We start from the raw sequence: 20,684 nt of genomic DNA, 5'->3' as shown, positions 1-20,684 counted from the left end.
TAATTAAACTTTTTAAAATATGAAGTGAGGTTCTCGGAGTTGAGACCTCAATATAATTTAAACAGATTGTCTGTTCTAGTCTGTTCTTCTTCCTATATGACTAGTAGCTGAACTTTGTGATTAAAACACTGTCTTCTGATAATGTCGGGATTTCTTAGGCCCTGAAGGAAGGATGAGAACACAAGTAGAAATATTAGAAATGAGGGAAGAAGTGTTTAATTGGAGAGCCTGAAAGACATCATAAAGAAGTCGGCCTACTCAGCCACTAGATGGCAGTTAAGTATTTTTGAATGGACTGTGCAAGGCACTTTTAAGTCATTCCCGGGGGGTCCTGCAGATACCCTACAGTGAGAATTTTTTTTTTTTTTTTTTTAGTCAGAAAGTGGTGGCTTTCTGGTGGTTAATAAGTTAACCTGTAAAAAGTACGCACACTTAGTGTGTTTAATCTGACCAAGGTTTAGTAATTGGAGCATCTTTCAAAGATAATAAAACCATGTCCTAAAAGTAATAACAAAAATCCTGAAACATTAAATGTTTAGAAAGTTCTGTTCTGTCCCTGTTAAGTTTGTAGTGGTGGTTTGTGTTTTGTTTTTTTTTTTTTTTAAACCAGTGAAGGGGACACATTTGATTTGGTCTACAAGACTTCTGGATGACTGTCTTTGTAGTGATAATTTAAAGGTTTTATTGCTGAATTACCATCATTTAAATAAAGAGGTCAATTTTCTGTTGGATATGAAATTCATTTATTCAACCATAATCCTGAATCTTTTCCATTTAGTTCTGATGAGGGAGAGATTAAAGAAAAAAAAAAAAAGGATAAATACATCATTTTTATCAATTAATTGACATACATAGAACATAAATCATAGACTCCATATTTAAATAAAAATAAATAAAGGAGTATAGTATGTCAAGCCTGTGTGGTAGAAAAATAAAAGCAGTTAATTCTCAGAACAAATGTTAGTATTTTGTATTATATCCAGACTTCACAATACTTGGATTAGCTTCCATTGTTTTGCTTGAAGGCAGTGTTTGCTTCTTTAAAAGGAACAATACATTGGTATAGTTTTCAGTGGAGTGACAATAGCACATTTTTGCACTCTTCCTCCTGGCCATGGTGAGACTAAAATTTGTTTTGTTCTAAGCTGTGTTCTTGATGTTAATGTCAAGATGAAGTTTTACTTACATGCTCATTTCAATTTGAAAGGCTCTTTATTCTGTTTTTCCACTTCGAAAAGTGGCATGCTACCTCAATTACAGTTCTGAAATAATATAAAAATCATAGCATAATTTAGGGCTGAATAGACATTAGGAGGTCATGCTGTCCAATCCCTTCCCCACCAGCACCCTCCTCCAAGCAAGGCTAGCTTAGAAGTTTGGTTGTTTTTCTCAGGACTTTGCTCATCTCTGAGGATGGGTATGTGGTAGTGCTGATATGTACTTCCTGCTTTGCCTAGTCAATGGTAAAATGATAAGTCTTGCTTTGTTTCTGATGTGTTGCTTTGGTAAAAGCTTAAAGACATGAAAATATGTGCTCTAAAAGCACATATATTTCCTGTGAGTTACTCCTAATTCAAATACTGCATACTTACAGGCATTGATTAAAATTCTCAAGAAACTGCTGGTCGAGTTCAAGTGATTAATCTTGTTTCATGACTTCTACATCACAGACTTTTATGAGAATATGGCAGAGCATAATATAAATTTTGCATCTTGTAATCATATTGGACATTCTGCATTTTCCATTTTGACTATGCTTTATACTTAGACAAAACCAGACAGACTTTTTTGTCGTTTTAGGTACAACTTCTCTGAAAAGTAGCACCAACCTTAAGGTTCAGGCAATAATAATGTCTGAACAGAGTGCTTGCAAATTCTATCCAATGGAAGTTAATTTAGGCTTTACAGACTTTCCTTTCTTCTGTTATTGATGGGAAAACAAGGAGAAATGAGAGTAAACCTGAGAAACTTATGTATTTTAACCAGAATTACTTGGTGGTACTTAAAATCCTTGGCTATAGTGTAAGAGACTTTCTCCTTCTTTCTTAAGAGATGAATTATTGTATGGGATAGGGCTTAGATAGGAAGAATTACCTCTTTTCTGTCTCTGTGTGTGTGATTCTGAGCACTAGTATGTTTCTTTTCTTGCCTTCTACAGTGAGCTTCTTGTAAAATACTAGCAAAGCACTGTCACTTCTCTGAGGTAGCAGTGAATATAAATGCATGATAGGCATAGACTTACTGAAAATGCAATTTTGAATTGTTTTCTATTTTCTCCTCTGACTCTTCACTCTTTTTACACGTGAAAATAGGTAAATTGAGATAGTGTTCATTCCATATATGCATTGTTGGTCAGAGCAAAATATATAGCAGAGCTTTATTTATTAATTGTTAAAATAAAATTTATTTTCTTGAATTCTCTCTCTAAAATGGAAATCCTATTTCAGATTAAAATCTATAAACTCCCCTTCTCCCAAAATATGGTTTAAATTGGAAGTTTGATTATTTACATATGAAATTCCTCTCACCTTTTGGAGAGAAGTGAAAAACCAAGAGGTTTTGTGTATTCAGTGGTACCATACTATATTTGGATTACATAGAATATTTTAGGTACTATAGTATTAACCTACCTTCCAAACTTTTTTAAAAGAACTCCACAGAAATTGAAGAGAACAGATGAAGAAATCATATTAAATACAAGAAAACAGCGTGAAAAAGTGTGTGTATATGTTTGTGTGCATGTATGTGCATATGTGTATACACACACACATACACATACAGGTGCACATTCCATAAAATGTGTCTCCAAAGAATATCTGGTCACTGAAAGAAAATTTCTTCTTGTGACATTCCCAGCAGGACAGACTGATCCCATTTGTTAAGTTGGCTTAACCTATTTGAGAGACCTCATCCGGTCAAAAGTGAGCCACGTTCTAAAGATTAAATTCTTGTTTTATTTCTCTCAGCATTAAAGATCAGGTTCTACTTTACACTGGTGTAGATCCTGAGAATTTCCACAGGACCTTGTATGTAGAAGAGAGATAAGAAATGCTTTTCTTAGTAAAAATGAAATATTTCTTTAACTTAGAAATATCCAAAATTATTTAAAAAAAACCAAACCAAAAACCAACCATGACCATGGTATATTGCCATGCCTGAATGAGAACTTAAAAGTAAAGCTGAGAAGAATTTCTACTCTTTGGATACAAAACAGACTAACCGGTTTAACTTCTACTTACAGTCAGATCAAAAGATAGTTATCATTAGGTTGTCCATTTTAAGTTGGTATAAGTAAAACCAGTAAGATGACTTTTTTATTTTCTGTATTTTTAAATACATATTTTTCTTTTTAGTTGTTCTTTAGAGAATAAGCCCAAAACTATTGATAAAAATTAACTCGCATATTCCTGAATGTTTAATTACTTTCTTTGTTTTCAATATTCAACTTTTCCTGAAGAGACAAATGACTTTTTTCTAATGTCCATGATACCAAAAAGTTTTTACTTAACCTCTCAAAACCTAAAGCTCATCTTTGATTTGATTGTGATTGATTTTATTTAATGTTCTCTCACCCAAAATGATATAGCTTTTCTTTTAATATAGCCTTCACACTTTCAAAGAGTTAGAGAAGCTGACTGACCTCCAGCCCCCTGCCTTCAGCATGTTTGTGGATACATTTGTGAGGGCTCTGATTCCATTTCTCCAAACTTTTTCTGTTGTGAGTAGTACGATCATATTTCAGAGTAGTGAAGGCTATTCATCCCTTTCTACAAAGTTTTATTCTTACTGTGGATATTTTTTGCTGCTTATTCCCTGCTGGAAGCCTGAAACAAAAGGAACATGTGAACCTCCCATTTTGTGGTCTGGCTGAACTCTTGGATAAAAAGGGCAAGTACTGTGTAGAATTATCATACTTGGACAGTTGCTTATCAGGATGTGGCAAAGTTCACCTGGAAAATCATTAGCTTTTTTGATCTCCAGTACTGGAGATTAAAGGCGTTCTGAGTCCTTCAGATTTAGATTATTAATGTTCACATTTTGAGCAATAGAATCCTTACAGTTATTTTAGCATAAAACCTAGTATAGTTTCTGTATATAAAGAACACAGAAATAATAATAGAATGAGTTAGTTTACACAGTGACTACTTCCCAGGCTGCCAGTCAATCTCAAGTTGAATTGAAAATCAAGAACAGGCCTAGTGTGAAGAAGTTCAACTCCTTTCTCTAGTATGCCACTGTAGTAATGTTCAAGGTATGCAAGATTTTATTTTGTGTTTTAACAGAATGAGATGGATAGTTGCCTTGGCCTGGAAACACAGGAAAACTACCCAAACCTTTTAAATTCGTAGTTAAAATACTTTAGGACAAATGCAGAAGATAGAAGAAAGGAAGTGATTCATCACGTGATAGTCATTTCAATAAACAGTCTAAATATTGAGCAGAAAATAAATCCAGAACAGTTTTTATCCCAACTTTTAAGGACATCTGTGACTCTTAAGGTATCTGTTGCCTATTGGATTGCTGGCCTAGGTGGCTAGGTTTTAGTTATCTCTTCATCTGCTGAAAGACCCAAGTGCAGCTAATTCTACTCTAGCAGTTTCTTTGCGATCAACAGCAGAACACCTAAAAAGACAGCAGAAATAGGCAAAATAAGGTAATATTAAGATTAATAAAGTGGAACTTTTTTTTTCTCTTTCTATGCCCATTCTCATTTACATGCTTGTTTTACACTGGGTGAGTGACAGAACAGTTAAATCATTTTCTGGGCTAAATGGAGCTATGTGGAGGGGTAAGCCTTTTTTTGAAGTCTTTATTGTTTACTGCTGTACTCTTTCATGCTTCTCTAACAGTGATGTTTCATATATGCTAGGAGACCTTCAAGACTTGAGGGGGGCGTTGTTGTTTTTTTGGTTGGTTGGTTGTTTTTTTGGTTGGTTGGTTGGTTGTTTTTTTTAACTAAAGCAAGTCTAAAACTTTCTGGGCCATCAGGCTGAAAAATGCTATTTGTGCAGGGTAAAAGTAATATTATGTAAGACGACAATAATTATACTTGACTGCTGTGTAGCTCCTAGGGTGGTCAGTGGTTCTGTGAGATTTTATTTTATCTTGTCTTGTGTGTAGTCTACAAAAATTCTTTTGAGGTTCCTATTGTAGCAGAACTTAGGGATAACCTAAGGTTATATTTCAGTTCAGTTCAGAGTCTTACAACTTAGAGAGAAAACTCTTTCAATCTTTGATGTATCTCAAGTTGATTGTTTTTTGTGTTTTATTATTTACTAAAATGGGAACTGTAAGGAACTGGGATTTTATCCTCTGAAATGCACTTAGCCCAGGGATAAGGAATTCAAACTCTTCGGGAACAGAAGCTTCAAGAAATTGAATCTGAACAAAACTGTTTTCTTCTGACTTCCAGCTTTACAAGTTGGCATTTATAATGCATGCATCTTTCTTCAAAGGTCCGTGCTCCCTGCTGATCCTATGTTTGTTTATTTGAACTATTTGAATTGCAATAATTATTGATTTCTGCATGCAATGGGGGTTTTTTTGTCACCCGTGATAGGTTATGACAAAACCTCTTGGTTGATTAGACATGTCCTAGCTCTTTAGCTTAGGAAGAGCTAAGTAGTCTCAATGCCAGCACAGTGCAGGCTGGTGTAGTCCATCTGTTGCAGTGTTTCACTGAGTGGGAGATTAGCTCACGTCGACCAAATAAAGTTTATCACTTCAGGCAGGGCAGTGCACTACACCATTTCTATTTCAGGGCTTGCTTGTTCAGTGCTATCTTGGGGAGCTGTGCATCATGTTTCCTTGTGGTTGTAGGAAGAAACATGGACTATTGTGAAAATGTATATCCTTTGTCCTCATATGTGCACCTTCAATATACTGAAAGCTTCTCAAAAAAGATTTGATCTCATAGTGTGAGGAAGAAACTAGCGTCCAAATACTAATTCTACTGCTTCAACAGTTCTCCCTGATGCTATTGGCAAATTTGCCAGCTTTTGACTCAACTTCTGCTCTAAAACTAAGATGCTGCAATGGGCTTTGAGGATTAAGTGAGATGTGAGAATTAATTAGATGAATGCTATTTTGTTTGAATGCAAATCAAGTATCCATCAGTACTTCTTATTTGACAATTGCTGTAGCACCAAAAGTGCCTGTTAAAATGTTGTGTCTCCTTTTCTTAAGGTTGGTCTGCAGTTGCAGGAAGTAGCTTTGAAAATGAGACAGCTTTAAAGAGAGAAACCTGAATAGAGATCACGTATCTCTGACTGAATTAAATTCTTACTGTGGCACTACTTTGTGCCATTTGGTGAGCGTGCATGTTCAAAAATTTTTCACTTCATGTAGAAAAGAGGCATTTATCATCAGAGTAGTTGGAAGGAGCATCCTTCCAAGTAACTGGATGCTGCTAGTACCACCAGGTGTTGACTTCTTGGAAGACCTGAGGGGGTCTTATTTTGCCGTCTTAATCCTGTTTAACTGTATGCTTCTATTCCCTGTGCGTGCTTGCGATCAGGTAGCAGCATAGACTCTGATTCATGAATTCTGATGTCGAGAAACTAAAAGGTTAAGGTTTTCGAAAAAAACCCAAGAAGTGTAATCCTATCATCTAAATATGAATTCCACCCAGAGAGGAAATTTCATGACACTAAGTGACAAATTGCTGAAAATTATCAAACTGCTGATGTAACTTGTTGGCTTGTAATAGCATAAGGCATTAAATTCTAAAACCGAACTGTAATATGTCTTTATTTTTCAAATATTCCAGAATTACCACTAAGAACTGCCATTCTGTTTACTTTCAGAAGAAAAAGACACATTATGGCTGTTCATAAAGTATATATGTAAATGCAAGTTGAGATAGATTATAGATAAATATAGAATATAAACACACGTGTGCGTGTGTATGTATACATATAGACTAGGGCTAACTTCCACAGATGTGTGGGTTTTTTTCTGCCTGGAAATTTAGTTATAAAAGGGTCTGTAGGTTTCAGTCACTCATCTGAGAAAGTAGGATGTCAGACTCAGTAGAGGAGGTAGCTGTAATCTGAGCTTTTACATGTTTGAAGATTCTGGGTGTGTTCTATCTATATAGATCAGCTTTATGCTGGACATCTGATGTGCACATGTGGAAAACATGACAAGGTTGGAATGAATTGAATGTAATGTATGGGCTTTTGGTACACATGCAGAGCCAAGTGTACAACCTTTACCCAGTAAAGCCAGTATTCCCAGATCAGTTGGATACTGTACGCACACAAGCCTATCAGTGCAACACAGAGTCAGGCCAGCAGTTCCAGATTGAGCATCCAACTCATTGCACATGGAACGTGTACAACCTGTTTGAGAAATGCTGGGCACCGTTCTATAGCCATATACCTCTGGAATTTTTTTTCCTGCTCACATCTTTCACGCTCAAGTCACCTGGATAAAGCAAGGCTTAAGCTTCCACCTTTCTTTCTTTCTTTACAGAAAGAAGACTGTTCCACAGTACCTGGGTCCTGGGTAAGAACTCCAGGCAAGACAGAGTTCCCTCATATCTCTCTTAAACCCCGTAGGTTTCTGCTGTGGAATTGTCCTTTGGATTAAAAATGAACCTTCTTTTCATTATGTGTGGGTTTTTATCTGGGTCTTCCAATTCTTGTCAACAGCTTTTAACCATCTTTACATGTATGAAAAATTAAGTCTTCCCTTGCTTATTCTTCTAAGAAAACTGTCTAATTTTCATTTCTGATTGGACTTATTTTAGATTTCCTTCCTTGTTGAGGATAATGGAAGTGTGCTGTGGCTTATGTTTTTTTGATACAGCCCTTTCTGATCTAGAGGAAGACTTTAAACTTCTTGCTAGTGGAAAGACAGAAATCTAATTCAACTAGTCTGAGGGCATCTTAAAAGTCAAAATGAAAAATATCTCTATCTAAAATAATTACTGAAGCATATAAATACTGGGGCTTTATTTTGTTTTGGTTTTGGTTTGGTTGGTTTTTAAATCGAATAAATCTAAAGTATGTAATTTCCTCTGGATAAATATCTCTGCATTCACAGCAAAGTCTTGTTTGTTCATAATATGCTGTTTCTGTGAAAACCTGGATATGTTGATGATTGTTAGGTAACAACACAATAGCAAATCACCAGGTTGTTTGAAATGCCATGTCTCAAGGACAGCAGAAAAATTGTTTCTTAGGGCATGGGGTAAAAAGTCCCTGTAATTCATCAATACATTTTTGTTTCTTGTCTGAATTGCTTAATCATCTCACTTGATTGCCCATTTTTTTTTAAACTTTAAAAAAATACTTCTTCTATTGAAAGAAATTTCATGGTCTGCGTGGTAAATTCTCTTGTAAAACAGTGCATTCTAGGTTTTTCCTGTAGTGCAGGTAGAATTTCAGGATTCAAGGATTACCTCTTTTTCTTGTGAGAAGTTGAATCCAATCTCCTGAGTAAATGAGTTTTTAAAACGGTGAACTGTTCTGAGATCAGCCATCATTAAGTCAAATCTCTTCAGAACCATTTAATATCATGTCTAATCCTACTGGCTTCAGTTTGATTGTGGCAGGAATGAATTTTCCAATTCAGATAGAATTGGGAAGCTGTATCTGTCATAAAACCCTTGGTGGAGTGTTCTTACAGTGTAAAATGGGAGCTTAGGAGAGTTACAGTCTGGGGAAACTGGATTTGTTATCAAATAACTGAAAACTGGTGTGTGGCCTTAATAATCCTAGGAACACATTCCCTTTGATAAATGTTGCCTTTTGAAGAATTGACAGGCCTTATTGTATTTGCAGGTGACTGGTAGGGGGATAAGAGCAGATGAAACAAAAGGATAATAGAATATTCTCTTTCCCCTTTATAATGAAGTTCTTCAACAAAACTGTTGCTGCTACAAAGTATTGAGTTATTAAAGGAAACTGAGTGGATTGAAGCACCATGAGTAGTCTGTAATGGAAATGTCTTTTTCAGCTGTTTTTCCTTGTTATAATACTGTTTATTAATATGTCTGCTGTGTTTATTCCTTCACTATTCATTGAAAAACTTTTTTGATGTTCCTTTCTCTGTTTTACATTTCTCTTCAAAGTTTGGTAGGAAGACTCAGTTGTAATTCATAACTTTTGGTTCAAACTGCCATTCCAGAAAGTTCAAACAACGTAGGGGATTGTAAGTTTTGATAAAGGTGCTTCAAAAGCAAACAGTATTTGGTTTAAATGTAGTAGTCACTGTTTTACTTCTGGGATTGCTTTAGGACAGTTGGGAAACTCTAAGATAAACACAAAATTGAAATTTTATGTTTGAAAACCAATTCTGTGCAGAAACAATTTTTTAAGTATTAATAAACATATTTTGTTAATAGTCCCCAGCTGGAAGTTACAACTTCATTTCCAGAAAGAAAAGTGACTTTTAAATGTTTCATATGCAATGGATGAGATGAAAAACATCATCTTCCTGAAACAAATCAAGGAAATTAGTGTATCAGGTATTGTATGTTTATTTGTAGGCTTCTTTACAAGACCTGTAAAATCTGAATATTTGAAAGATTTCCTATGAAGTAAGCCTACAGTCTCATCCATGAAGCTTATGATTTTTTAAAAGGGAAGAAGGCGGCACTAAATAACTGTTTTGCTTTAACCACTTGGGAAACATGTTGCATGACAAACCTAATTCAGCTAAATGCTTGAAGTGCTGACCAATATTCCAAATTTAAAGGGGGAAAAAAAAAAAGTACTGAAAAGTAAATGCATGCAGCTAGAAAATAATTTCTATATTAAAAGATTTTGTGTTGTGAAGTCACGTCTATTCTATCTCCTGTTCAACTTTCCTGAATAAGCACAAATGGCTATTTTTGGACTAGGTTGCTTCTTTTGGTACCTTTTGATAAAAGTACATACCTGTTAAATTTAGTACAGTTTGTTACTGGTATTTATTTAAAAACATAGGAATTACTGTGCCATTTAAGGTTAGTGGTTCTTCTACTCGGTCTACAGCAGGCAGGATCAGATGCTTCAGAGAAAGATATAAAAAATGTGGAAACTGTCAAATACAGAATAACCATTCCAGACAAGAAGCTTTTCTAATGTTATCACTCACAGTCTGTCACTTGGCAGAGGAGTTTCAAATTTTGGGTGGGAGGAAAGTTCTCCCTTAGTTTTTCGTACTTCTTTTCCTTCCCAAGCATGCTGACTGGAGAAAAGCTTAATTACTCTGTTCTGAGATTAGCTGTTTTTGAAAAGTGAACATTTGTTATGTTCTGCGTTCCTAATCTGTGTTGTATTATTAAGGTGTGTATTGAAACACAGCGGTCAGTAGTATGTTGAGTCTGTTATGCACAGTGCATCCCTTTGAAGAAACGTTTAACATATTTTCAGTTAACAGAATTAAAGTAATGCAGTACCCTTCCCACTGCCATGTCTGCATATCCATGTGTATACAAGCGCTTGCAGTACTTGTGCTCAGTGGTTGGTTGTTTTCTTGGTCAGGGTGTGTGGGGGGAGGGAGGGCTTGCTGCTGATTTTTGGTGTTGCCAAATATAATCACAGTCCAAAACATGCTCGTACTGATGAAGGTAGTTTCATACTGAAGCAAGTCATTTTCCTAAGCTATCTCCTTCCACTGTAAGATGCAGCTAGCCAAAATGATACCTCTGTTTTTAAAGGCTTGTCATAACTGGCTTATTTCTGAACCTCTGGAATACCAATATTCTTGATCTAAATTTAATTTTGTATATAGTTATGAATGTTATCTGTTTTGTGCTTATTATTTATTTTCTTTCAAAGGGTGATTTTGAGGTGAAATCTGAGGAGCGTGCCAGTGTCATCCAACAACTTGAGCAAACTATTGAGGATCTGAGGACCAAAATTGCAGAACTAGAGAAACAGTTCCCTGCTGCAGAGGTACAGACTGCTGGGAGGGAGCAGGAAAATGAGCACACGCACGCAGTCTGCGGGGATCTCAGCAGTGTGACTCTTCAAACGAACAAAGAGGAGACAATACCCAGGACTGCATCACAAGCAAGATCTGTACAAACATCACCAACGGAGGATTATTTAACACACACAATGCCTTCAGCCAATGCACTGCCACAGCCACCCTCCCCACCGCACTTAGAAGGGGGCAAAAGCGAAGGGCCAACTCAGAAATTGCCAGCTCTAGAATTACAGCCCACGTTTTGTTCTGAAATCTCCTTAATTCTGTCGCCGAAGCTAATCTCAGTGCCACTGGATGCAAGCCAATCCGTACAGAGTACGCCGCAGTCACCTCTTCCAGGACCCAAAGTTAATTTGTCCCTTGCATTTGAAGGAGAGACTGAAATGCCAGCTTCCCATCAGCCTCTAAGTACTGTAGATGTGACTTGTAGTGAACATCCCCCTTCTTTGCCCCCGGAGCCCACATGTAGCATTCCCCCACCACTGCCAGCCACCAAACCGGCTGCTCCCCTGTCTGGAGCACATGGCCCTTCCCTTGCCACTCCCATGTCCATGGCAGGAGTACCACCCCCACCACCCCTGCCCGGCTCAGGACTCCCTCCTTCTGCTGGCTCAGCAGTGCCACGCATTGACCACTCTTTGCCGGGCATCATGATGCCACCACCCCCCCCGCCGCCTCCTCCTCCACCATTGCCAAGTGGGGAGATACCGATGCTGCCTCCAGCCCCTCCTCTCCCATGTGCTGGAGTCCCACCACCGCCTCTACCACCACCTTTGCCCGGAGCAGGAATCCCACCCCTTCTGCCCGATTGGGGCATCCCGCCTCCACCACCGCCACCACCACCTTTACCTGGGGCTGGTGTCCCTCCCCCACCTCCTCCTCTGCCTGGCCTGGGAATGCCACCCCCACCCCCAGCACCACCTCTGCCTGGAGCAGGACTGCCACCACCTCCGCCACCTCTGCCCGGAGGGGGCATCCCGCCCCCTCCTCCTCCGCCTCCTCTACCACCGCCTCTGCCTGGTGCAGGTGTCCCCCCTCCGCCTCCTCCACCGCCTCTGCCTGGTGCTGGTGTCCCCCCTCCGCCTCCTCCACCGCCTCTGCCTGGTGCTGGTGTCCCCCCTCCGCCTCCTCCACCGCCTCTGCCTGGTGCTGGTGTCCCCCCTCCGCCTCCTCCACCGCCTCTGCCTGGTGCTGGTGTCCCCCCTCCGCCTCCCCCACCGCCTCTGCCTGGTGCTGGTGTCCCCCCTCCGCCTCCTCCACCGCCTCTGCCTGGTGCAGGTGTCCCTCCACCACCGCCTCCTTTGCCTGGCTTGGGGATGCCACCGCCAGCCCCACCACCTTTGCCTGGAGGAGTGCCACCCCTTCCAGCGCCAGCCCAGGGCAGCACCTACCCAGCAGTCCCACAGGGCTGTGGGTTTCTTCCTCCTCCGTTACCATCTGGTTTATTTGCAATGGGGATGAATCAGGAGAAAGGGAGCAGGAAACATGTGATAGAGCCTTCTCGGCCAATGAAGCCTCTTTACTGGACAAGAATTCAGCTCCACAGTAAAAGGTAAGTCATAGAGTTGTGAAGAGAGTGGTGTTTTCACTTTATGGCTGTCCTAATAGTGTCGTATTTTATGAGCAAAAGTCTTTATTTACTGCTAGGCAGGTCTTTGAGAGAACCTCAGTGCAAACAGGATTTTATTTGTAGTTGGATATGTAAATGGGGTGCCTGTTTTCTTCAAAACACACAAACTGAGTAACGTTATTTGCACATGAAAGCTCTTTGAGGGTAGCGTTTTCAGCTGTCCTTTGGTGTACATACCATGAGTTGATCAGAGATCCGGGGATTACTGTGTGCCACTAAGCGTTCTGTGAGATGGTTTTAAAAATGTTGTATTTGTGCTTCCCCTCAGCTTTCAAGATAGTGTTGGTCTCTCTCTGGAGCAGCTTGCAAGTTTTGGTAGTGTCTTCCCTCTAGATGAATGTATGCTGAATGCATTTTATCCTCCTCTTTCCTTTCTCCAGTGACCTAGAAATCCTTTTTTTTCACCTTGTACACTCAGCAGGCAGATTCAAACTGCAATTTATTTGCGTAGCAGCACAAAGCTATTCTGGTAACCCTTACTTTGATATGACTTTGATATACTTGTTGTTGGTTGTTGATGCTTTTTGTTTGTTTGTAAAATATCATTCTTGGTCATGAAAAGAAGTTTCCTTATTAATCTTTTCTTTATGTCTCTGAGTACTGATTGTAAAACCCTTCTGCTGTTGTTTAGTGATGAATTTCTTTCTTTTCAAGTTCTTGCCACTGTCACACAGGTAGTCTTCAGATAACTGTCTATTTCTACTTCTCTTTGTGTCCATGTCTGTATGTTTTATAGCCTATATACAGCCTATTTATATTCCTATGTATGTAAAGTGGGTGAATATAAATGAGCCTGACCATTATCACGTGTGAACAAAGAAATAAACAAAGAAGTATGGGGGAGAATCAACAGTATATCTTATCAAAATGCTGCTGGTAGAAGTTAGGCAAAAACTTTTAAATTGCTGCTGTTTTATTTTCTTCATTCCTCCATTTATGACCTTATTTAGTTTGACGTTGCCCTACATAGGTCTTTTGCTTAACTTTAGAGATTCTAGTGCTTCACTTGTGTGGGAAAAAATTGAAGAGCCTTCCATAGATTATCATGAGTTTGAAGAACTGTTTTCTAAAACAGCTGTTAAAGAGAGGAAGAAACCCATTTCGGACACCATTACAAAAACAAAGACTAAACAAGTGAGTACTCATTTAATTTCAGATCTTTTCCAGGCTGGTTTTTACATAAAGACAGATTTTTGCATGCAGCTGAGATGAATTTTGCCTGGTGTGAAATTGTTACCATATATATATACACACTATGTAGAAATATAAGAAAAGGAGAGAATGTAGGATGGATTTCAAAGCTGTACGTGTTAAAGACTGAAGATTTCTTTTTTTATAAATTACTTTTCAAGTAAGTATTTTCTTAAAAATATCTTTGCTTTATCCACTTTAAAATTAGCAAAAATAAAACTAAAATAATTAGGTGCATATATGATGCTTTGAAATTGACTGCACATGTGCAATGAGTAGTATATAAATGATTCTGATTAATTTTATAAATTAAATAATGAGTTGCATATGAATTACCATGACTTCAGAGAAAAATTATGTTTAAGAATCTAAGTCCTAATGTTATACCAATCATAACAGTTCTAAGTTTGTGTTGTGTTTATATATATAGTGAATATGAAGTTTATGCATACAATAAGCAACAAGCACAGTTGGGAAAATCCAACATTAATCAAACTGGTTTCTTGAAATGGAATGGTGTACAATAAAATAAAAATAGGGAGCATATTTAAGTGTAGAAGTTTAAACCCTAGGGTAAGAAAGTTGAATCTGAATGTTTATGTGACTAGAGAGCTGTAATCTTCTTGGTATCTGTGAAAATCAAATTGTGGTGGTACAATAAGTAATTTGCAATTAAACTTTCAGGCTATAGAGGAGAAAGTTCTTATGTAGAATCCTAAACAGCAGTTAAAGTTCTTGTTTTATCTTGTCTTCACGTTCCTGTACTCAATTCAAGACTAGGCTGTTCTTTCCATCATCTTTTAACATATAGGTTAAAGCTATACAAAATCTTTTTCCACATTGGATATACAGTGGGACTCTTCAAAATCTCCATGCAGTAGATCTTAGGTTTGAATGTGACCTCTCCACGTAGTAGTTCTGGAGATCTTGCCCCCACAGACACACTTTGCTCAGTAATATAAACATGCAGGTGCTCTTTACTGTGCTGGCAACATGCTACAGGCGACAGAACTGGTAGTGAAGTTAGGATGATTATCCCAAGGTGTTGGATAAAACCTTTATCTGGACAGAGGGGAAGGATAGTGCAGCCACACTCATGTGGCTGTTCATCGCGTACCTGTGTGCTGCACTAGGCTGTACTAACTGGGATGGGAGGAAAGGTAACAGTGCTGCTGCTACCTTGCTGTCCTGCAATAAATCTCCAAAGTGCAAGACCTTTGCTCTTCTTCCCTCCTTCTAGAAAAAGCCCCTTTTAATGGTTATTCTTAACTAAATTAGTATGATAGCTCTTGAAGTAAAAAAAGGAGTGCAGAGGTATACCTGATGCTTTGCCTATGAACTGTTGGTCCAGTCACATTTCATGAGGTTCGGTGATGCAAATCTCTAAACAGAGTAGAAATGACAACTGTTTAATTCTGTAACGTAAACAGTGATTAAAAACAGACCGATTATGAATAAACATTAGATGTGGATTTTAATACTAAGAGTATTTATTTTTCTTGCAATGCCAAAAATTTAGATACGTTGTCAATAAATAAATAAAATGTAGATAAAACTAAATGAAAGTGACTGATTGTTCTTAACTTCTTTGAAAAGAACAAGTTGTTTATGACAGAAATTTCCACACAGAAGTTTAAGGCAATCTAAGCAGGTGCCATCATCTAGAACGATCCCGTGGGCCACCTAAATTGACAGAAGAGAATCCCCTGTGTGTTTCGCTTCCTCTGGTGATCAAACAAATGTACTGCTCTCCAAAAGAGAGAGAAGTTGCCTAATAGAGAAGTCTGATTTGTTGAACTGTAATATCTGGGGGGGAAAAGATCAACCAAACAGACAATCACAGGCTTTCATTAGAACTACAATTAGAGCTATCATTTATTGCAGATGTCAAAGTTAAATGTTCATGTGTGCAAGTCCAGTTTGGGCTTTTTATAGTATTGACATGAGACAACTGAAGTAGAACAGCTTCACAAATATATTCTATGTACGCCCTCTCAGCAGTTTGGAATGCAGACCTTCATTTTTGAAATTCTCTTCATTTATACCACAGTAAACACTTGGTTAATGAAGTCCATCCATGTTTAGCAGAAGAAATAGTTATTTGGGGAAAGCATGGCTGTAATTCCACAAGTATGTTTTTATAGGAAGCACCAAGTGCTGTTTAAGTGGTTACTGACTTACATGGCTTCTATGATAGTTACGGGTGTTGTAAAGATCTTACAAATGGTGTTTCTGTAGTGATTTTTACAGGGATGTGTTATGCAAAGCAGATGTGTTCTGTCACCTGTTGAGCTACGGAGGAGTGTTGTACAGAACAGAACCAGGACCCACAAAGCTCACTCTGCTGCTTTCCAGAAACACTCTAGTCTGGCAATTGGTTTTCCTCCTTGCATTGATGTGCGGGTGTGCTGAGCGGATGTATTGCTTAGATGGATTGGATGTAAAATACTAGCTACACTGGAAATAGTAGTCAGGAAAAAATGCCCAGATAACTTTCAAATGCATAAAATATTTGGTACTCTACGTAAACATCTGATTTTAATAAAACAATGTTTTTATTGTTAGCTGAAATAAAAATGTATTTACAGAGGAGGCCACATGGCAGGGGGAAGGGGGAAATTCTAGCTAATCTGAAGAAAGGTTTGATAGTTTGGGGATGTTTTAGTGGGTGAAAGATTAATTATTTTGGAGTACGCTGCTGTTCTGCACACAGAGTTATTTATGCTGCATGCCATAGAGTATATACATATGTGTGCTTGTGTATGTATAGAGATATGCATGATATAATTATTTCTAAATGGTGACCCCTTTTTAAGTGGTAAAATTATCTGTATTTTTATGGGTTGTTTTGGGTTTTTTTGAGTTAACGATTGAGTTAATTTCACGCTACCCAAGTATTGGTTCTAATTGTTTTTTCCTTGGCGTGATCATCTGCAAATAACTTAATACAATATAAATCAATAATGCTTTAAAAAAATCAATATTACATCTAGCACTGAATGAAGGTCACATTAAAATCCATTCCAGAACTTTAAAGAAAGAGAAAAAATGAAGTGTTAATATTTATTTGTGAATGCAGCTAATTTTATTCTTACTGTCTCTCATTTGGTGCTACGGCAAACGCTGTGATTTATTTTGCTCTGTTAATACATATATGTCAAATTCTCAGCTGCTGTAAATGTGTGCAGGCTCACTCAATGAGAATGCCTACTAAATCTTCAAAGAAAGTCCTTTATGGGCTGTATTATAGGTGGGGCTGCCATTGCTACCTATTAAAGTGGTCTGGCTTTCATTATAAGTCCCTGTTGTTATAACTTTGCCAAAATTTAGCTCTTTAGGCTGCAAGTTTTGTCAGGTTGGGTTTTTTTTCCCCCCAACATTGGGTGTCTCCTTCATTTTGCCAATGTTAAGAAAGAAAACAAAGTCTGGTTTTGCTCATGTCCACATAGTTTCATTGACTTGAAATATGGAAAAACTTTATCAGATACATGTCTTGTTAGTTGTGTAAAGGGTTTCTTAAATTTTGCCACTCTACAGGCTATATCTCACTTCCTGTTGCTCAGGAGAGACTTCAGGTATAATTCTGAACATTTTTTCCTAACCTTGTACTGGCAGGTTGGAAAACAGGGGCCAAGAGGAGAGAGGCAAAGGAAGATTAAGATGAGTAACTGGGGAGGGAGTGAAGAACTGAGGATATCTGACAGGTGGAAGTATAGAGCATAATAGGTCTGATTCTGTGTCATCTCTTATTCTGTCTAAAGTAATTTCTCTTCAGAAACTTGTTGTGAGCCTAGGTTATTCTTGACCTGGATGTTCCTTTCAGCAAATAGTGGATCTCATCAAATCTATGGTGTTTGACCCAAGCAAAGGGTGAAAACTCGCTCTTGGAGTGTCTTGTTCAGCTGTGCCATGTAGTTACAATACTAGCTTTGGTTACACGGCTGGATAGTATTTTTCATAGGACCCTTTCCATAGCTAGCGTGGACTGTGTGGAATGCGCGTAGTTCATAATGATTACTTAAGAAATGAAGCTGTTACCTGAGTAAAAAATGCTTTTGTCAGTTGTTGCAGCCCTTAAAACCCATGTAATTAGTGGCAGGAAGAAGAAGGATAGTCTCATGATTAAGGCCACATACTCAAGAATGACGGTAAATGCAATATTAAAAATGTACTTACATGGCAAACGTTGGCCAGTGTGCACTGAATGGGTTCGGTGGAAAAATGGTACATAATCAGAAAATCTTGATATCACTGTCAGCATAATAAGTATACAGAAGAGGCTGAGCTGACTTGCATAGATTACTTTCCTAACTTTTGAACAGTCATCTTAGCCTTACTGATAGTCCTCTAACTGTATTTTTGGAAAATAATATACATGTAACTGCAATGAACTTTTCAAGAGCAGACCATGTGTTTATAATCTATCATATAAACGAAATAAAAATGTTAAAGATATTCTCATACGGAAAGTCCACTATTTATCTATTGACATTAAGATTTTAATCTCCCCCTCCACCCCAGAAAATAAATAATAGGTTACTAAAGTTTCATTCTGTTTCAAAAGCCTTAGATGCAAACAAGATGTATCAATAAAACTGTTTAGTTAAGGATTTCAGCATTTTTGAATTTTTAAGTTGAACATAAAGAAGCTGTGGTAATAGAATACCCCTAGAAATAAAATGCCACATAAAATAAGTATAAATTGGTAAATAAGGTAAATGCCATATTGAGTTAACAGATAAAAATTTATTCATGTTTATTCATTAACAAGGAATGACATAAAGGAAATTTTTTTTTTCTGAAAAGGAGGGTTTATTCCCTCTGCAAACAGTGGAGGCACTGTCTTAAGGAGCTCTCTGTATCCACACATATTGATCTATTACCTGTGTCAATGGCACAACAATTTGCTGTGATTTTGTGTACTCTCCAGAGATACAGTTGGGTTTCTGCTGCCCCCACAGACAGGGATTTTGGAGAACTTGTCTGATGCATTGTTTTTATTTATACGAGCAAATAATTAATAATGTCGTGAAGTTATTTATGAAATTAAATAATATCTCACTTATTTGGTTTGTAAGAATAATTTCTTTTATGAGATGCTATACGAATGTGATCTCTGCTTTTACCTCTCATTCTCTTCTTTATATGGCTTATTGCATGTTTTGTTATTGTATTATTTGTTTTGTAACTGTATCTACAAAGTTCTCTTTGTTGCAAACACAGTTTTACCTGACTTCATCTATATATCAAATATCTCTACCTGTTCAGGCTTCTAACGTTGATGTACTCTATTAAACACATGCATTTTCTCATTCTTGTTTCCTTCCTGCTTTCTTTTCTTCGGATCATATATTTGCAAGTTTAAGAACAAACACGAGCCTGGCATCTGATAATCTTACAAACTCATCTTGTGACCTAAGAGCTCTGTGGGTTTCTCTATTTTGTTTGTGTATCCTCACTAGCACTGAAAGGTTCTGCTGACATAACGGCCTGTTTTAGATGCTACTGCTGCTTATGGATTCTGTATGGGCTAGAAAGCTTATGTTCATTTCTTAACCAGGGGAGCCTGTAGAGTGTGTGACAATGGCCTCATTGTGTTTCTCTATGTTCTGGAAGACCTCTGCAGGGGACGGTCTTACTGAAAGTTTCTTCAAATAAAGACAAAAATAGGCTTTGTGTTGGAGTGAGTGAGCTGCAGCTGTTCGGTGAGACTGAAAGCTGCATATCTAAAAAGCATAACCCAGATCTTGAACCCCAGCAGAAATATAGCTGCCACCCTGGTCTGTGTACAAATCTTGCTGTACCTGAAACTGCCGAGTAGAGGCATCTTAGTTACAGCCATCTTTCCAGGGAGGCTGGTGATCTCGCATTTCCATAGCCAGTAGTTCTACACCTTCCAAATACTTTCTTGTCCATCTCTCCATGGTGCTTCTGACTCTCTCAGTGCAAGGGCTCAGTGCAGTGGACATTGTAGCGTTGGATGACATAAAGGGAAGAAGAAAGGAAGAAAATATGGAGACAATATGCATTTCTTCTCCCATATCTCTGTCCACATTGATTTTGCTAAGGAGGCAAGAAGCAACACTTTTTAGTACAGTAGTTTTTAAATACGATCAAGAAAACTCAAATTGCTTCAGAATTAGATGTGCATATGGATTGAATGTGTTTCACCTAGAAATTAGAGTTTAGTACAGTGGTCATGATTTAGTAAAAAAATCACTGTCTAACTTAAGTGTGAAAGTACTTGTCTGTATTACTATCAGATCCTGACTTACAAAAGTCCTTACAAAAGGACATTTTACTATTGTTCAGCCTCCTGTTGAGGAACACAATGCTTATCTAACTTACTACTGTATATCTGAATCTAAGCAATCTAAGTATTTTTTCATCTAATGTCATAAGTGAGGAATATTAACTGGAGTAGCAATCTCTTAGTAAAACATTACTTCTACAGTAATAGTTTTATGATATTCATTTCAAACAATACTATTTTAGTGATAAAACAGCAAAAAGGACATGAACTGTTTCTCATCTGTATCATTAAAAGCTTTATTTTTGAAAGCACAGTAGGGTAATAGATAAAATGAATGAAAAATAAATATTATGTTTAATCTTTACCCTCAAGCCTAAAGTTACAGCATCCACAAACTGGCAGACACGGCTGCTTGGCTGCACTAACTTGCATAACATGTCAACAACTTGCATCTAGAAGTATATGACAAAGAGAATTTTGAAACCTTCGGTATCTCCTTATAGATTATGAGAATCTTCAGTGGGGAGAGTAACCAGTTAGTTCGCAGAGGGGATTCCAGGTTTGATTAGGGTAGGAGACAGAGAGGTACTCAAAATTACACTTTACAATTTATGTTCTGTGGTAAAAGTTGAGTTCAGTTAAATCATTATGTGCCATCAGCACAGATATGCTGTTAGCCAGGATTGG

General features: G+C 37.7%; 1 protein-coding gene across 1 annotated transcript in view; it reads left to right on the top strand.

The window, feature by feature from the left end:
- The window catches only part of FMN2 (formin 2), a 162,700-nt gene that overhangs the window by 43,952 nt on the left and 98,064 nt on the right, over window positions 1-20,684 (top strand). The window contains exons 6-7 of the mRNA XM_050893860.1: window positions 10,773-12,475; window positions 13,543-13,687. Of these exons, the coding sequence (XP_050749817.1) occupies window positions 10,773-12,475; window positions 13,543-13,687 (1,848 nt within the window). The remainder of the gene's footprint in view (window positions 1-10,772; window positions 12,476-13,542; window positions 13,688-20,684) is intronic.

The sequence above is a fragment of the Gymnogyps californianus genome, chromosome 3 (assembly GCF_018139145.2).
Source record: "Gymnogyps californianus isolate 813 chromosome 3, ASM1813914v2, whole genome shotgun sequence".
Classification (NCBI taxonomy): domain Eukaryota; kingdom Metazoa; phylum Chordata; class Aves; order Accipitriformes; family Cathartidae; genus Gymnogyps; species Gymnogyps californianus.
Note: the sequence above shows the minus strand (reverse complement) of the source record. Positions and strands in the feature narration are given on the sequence as shown.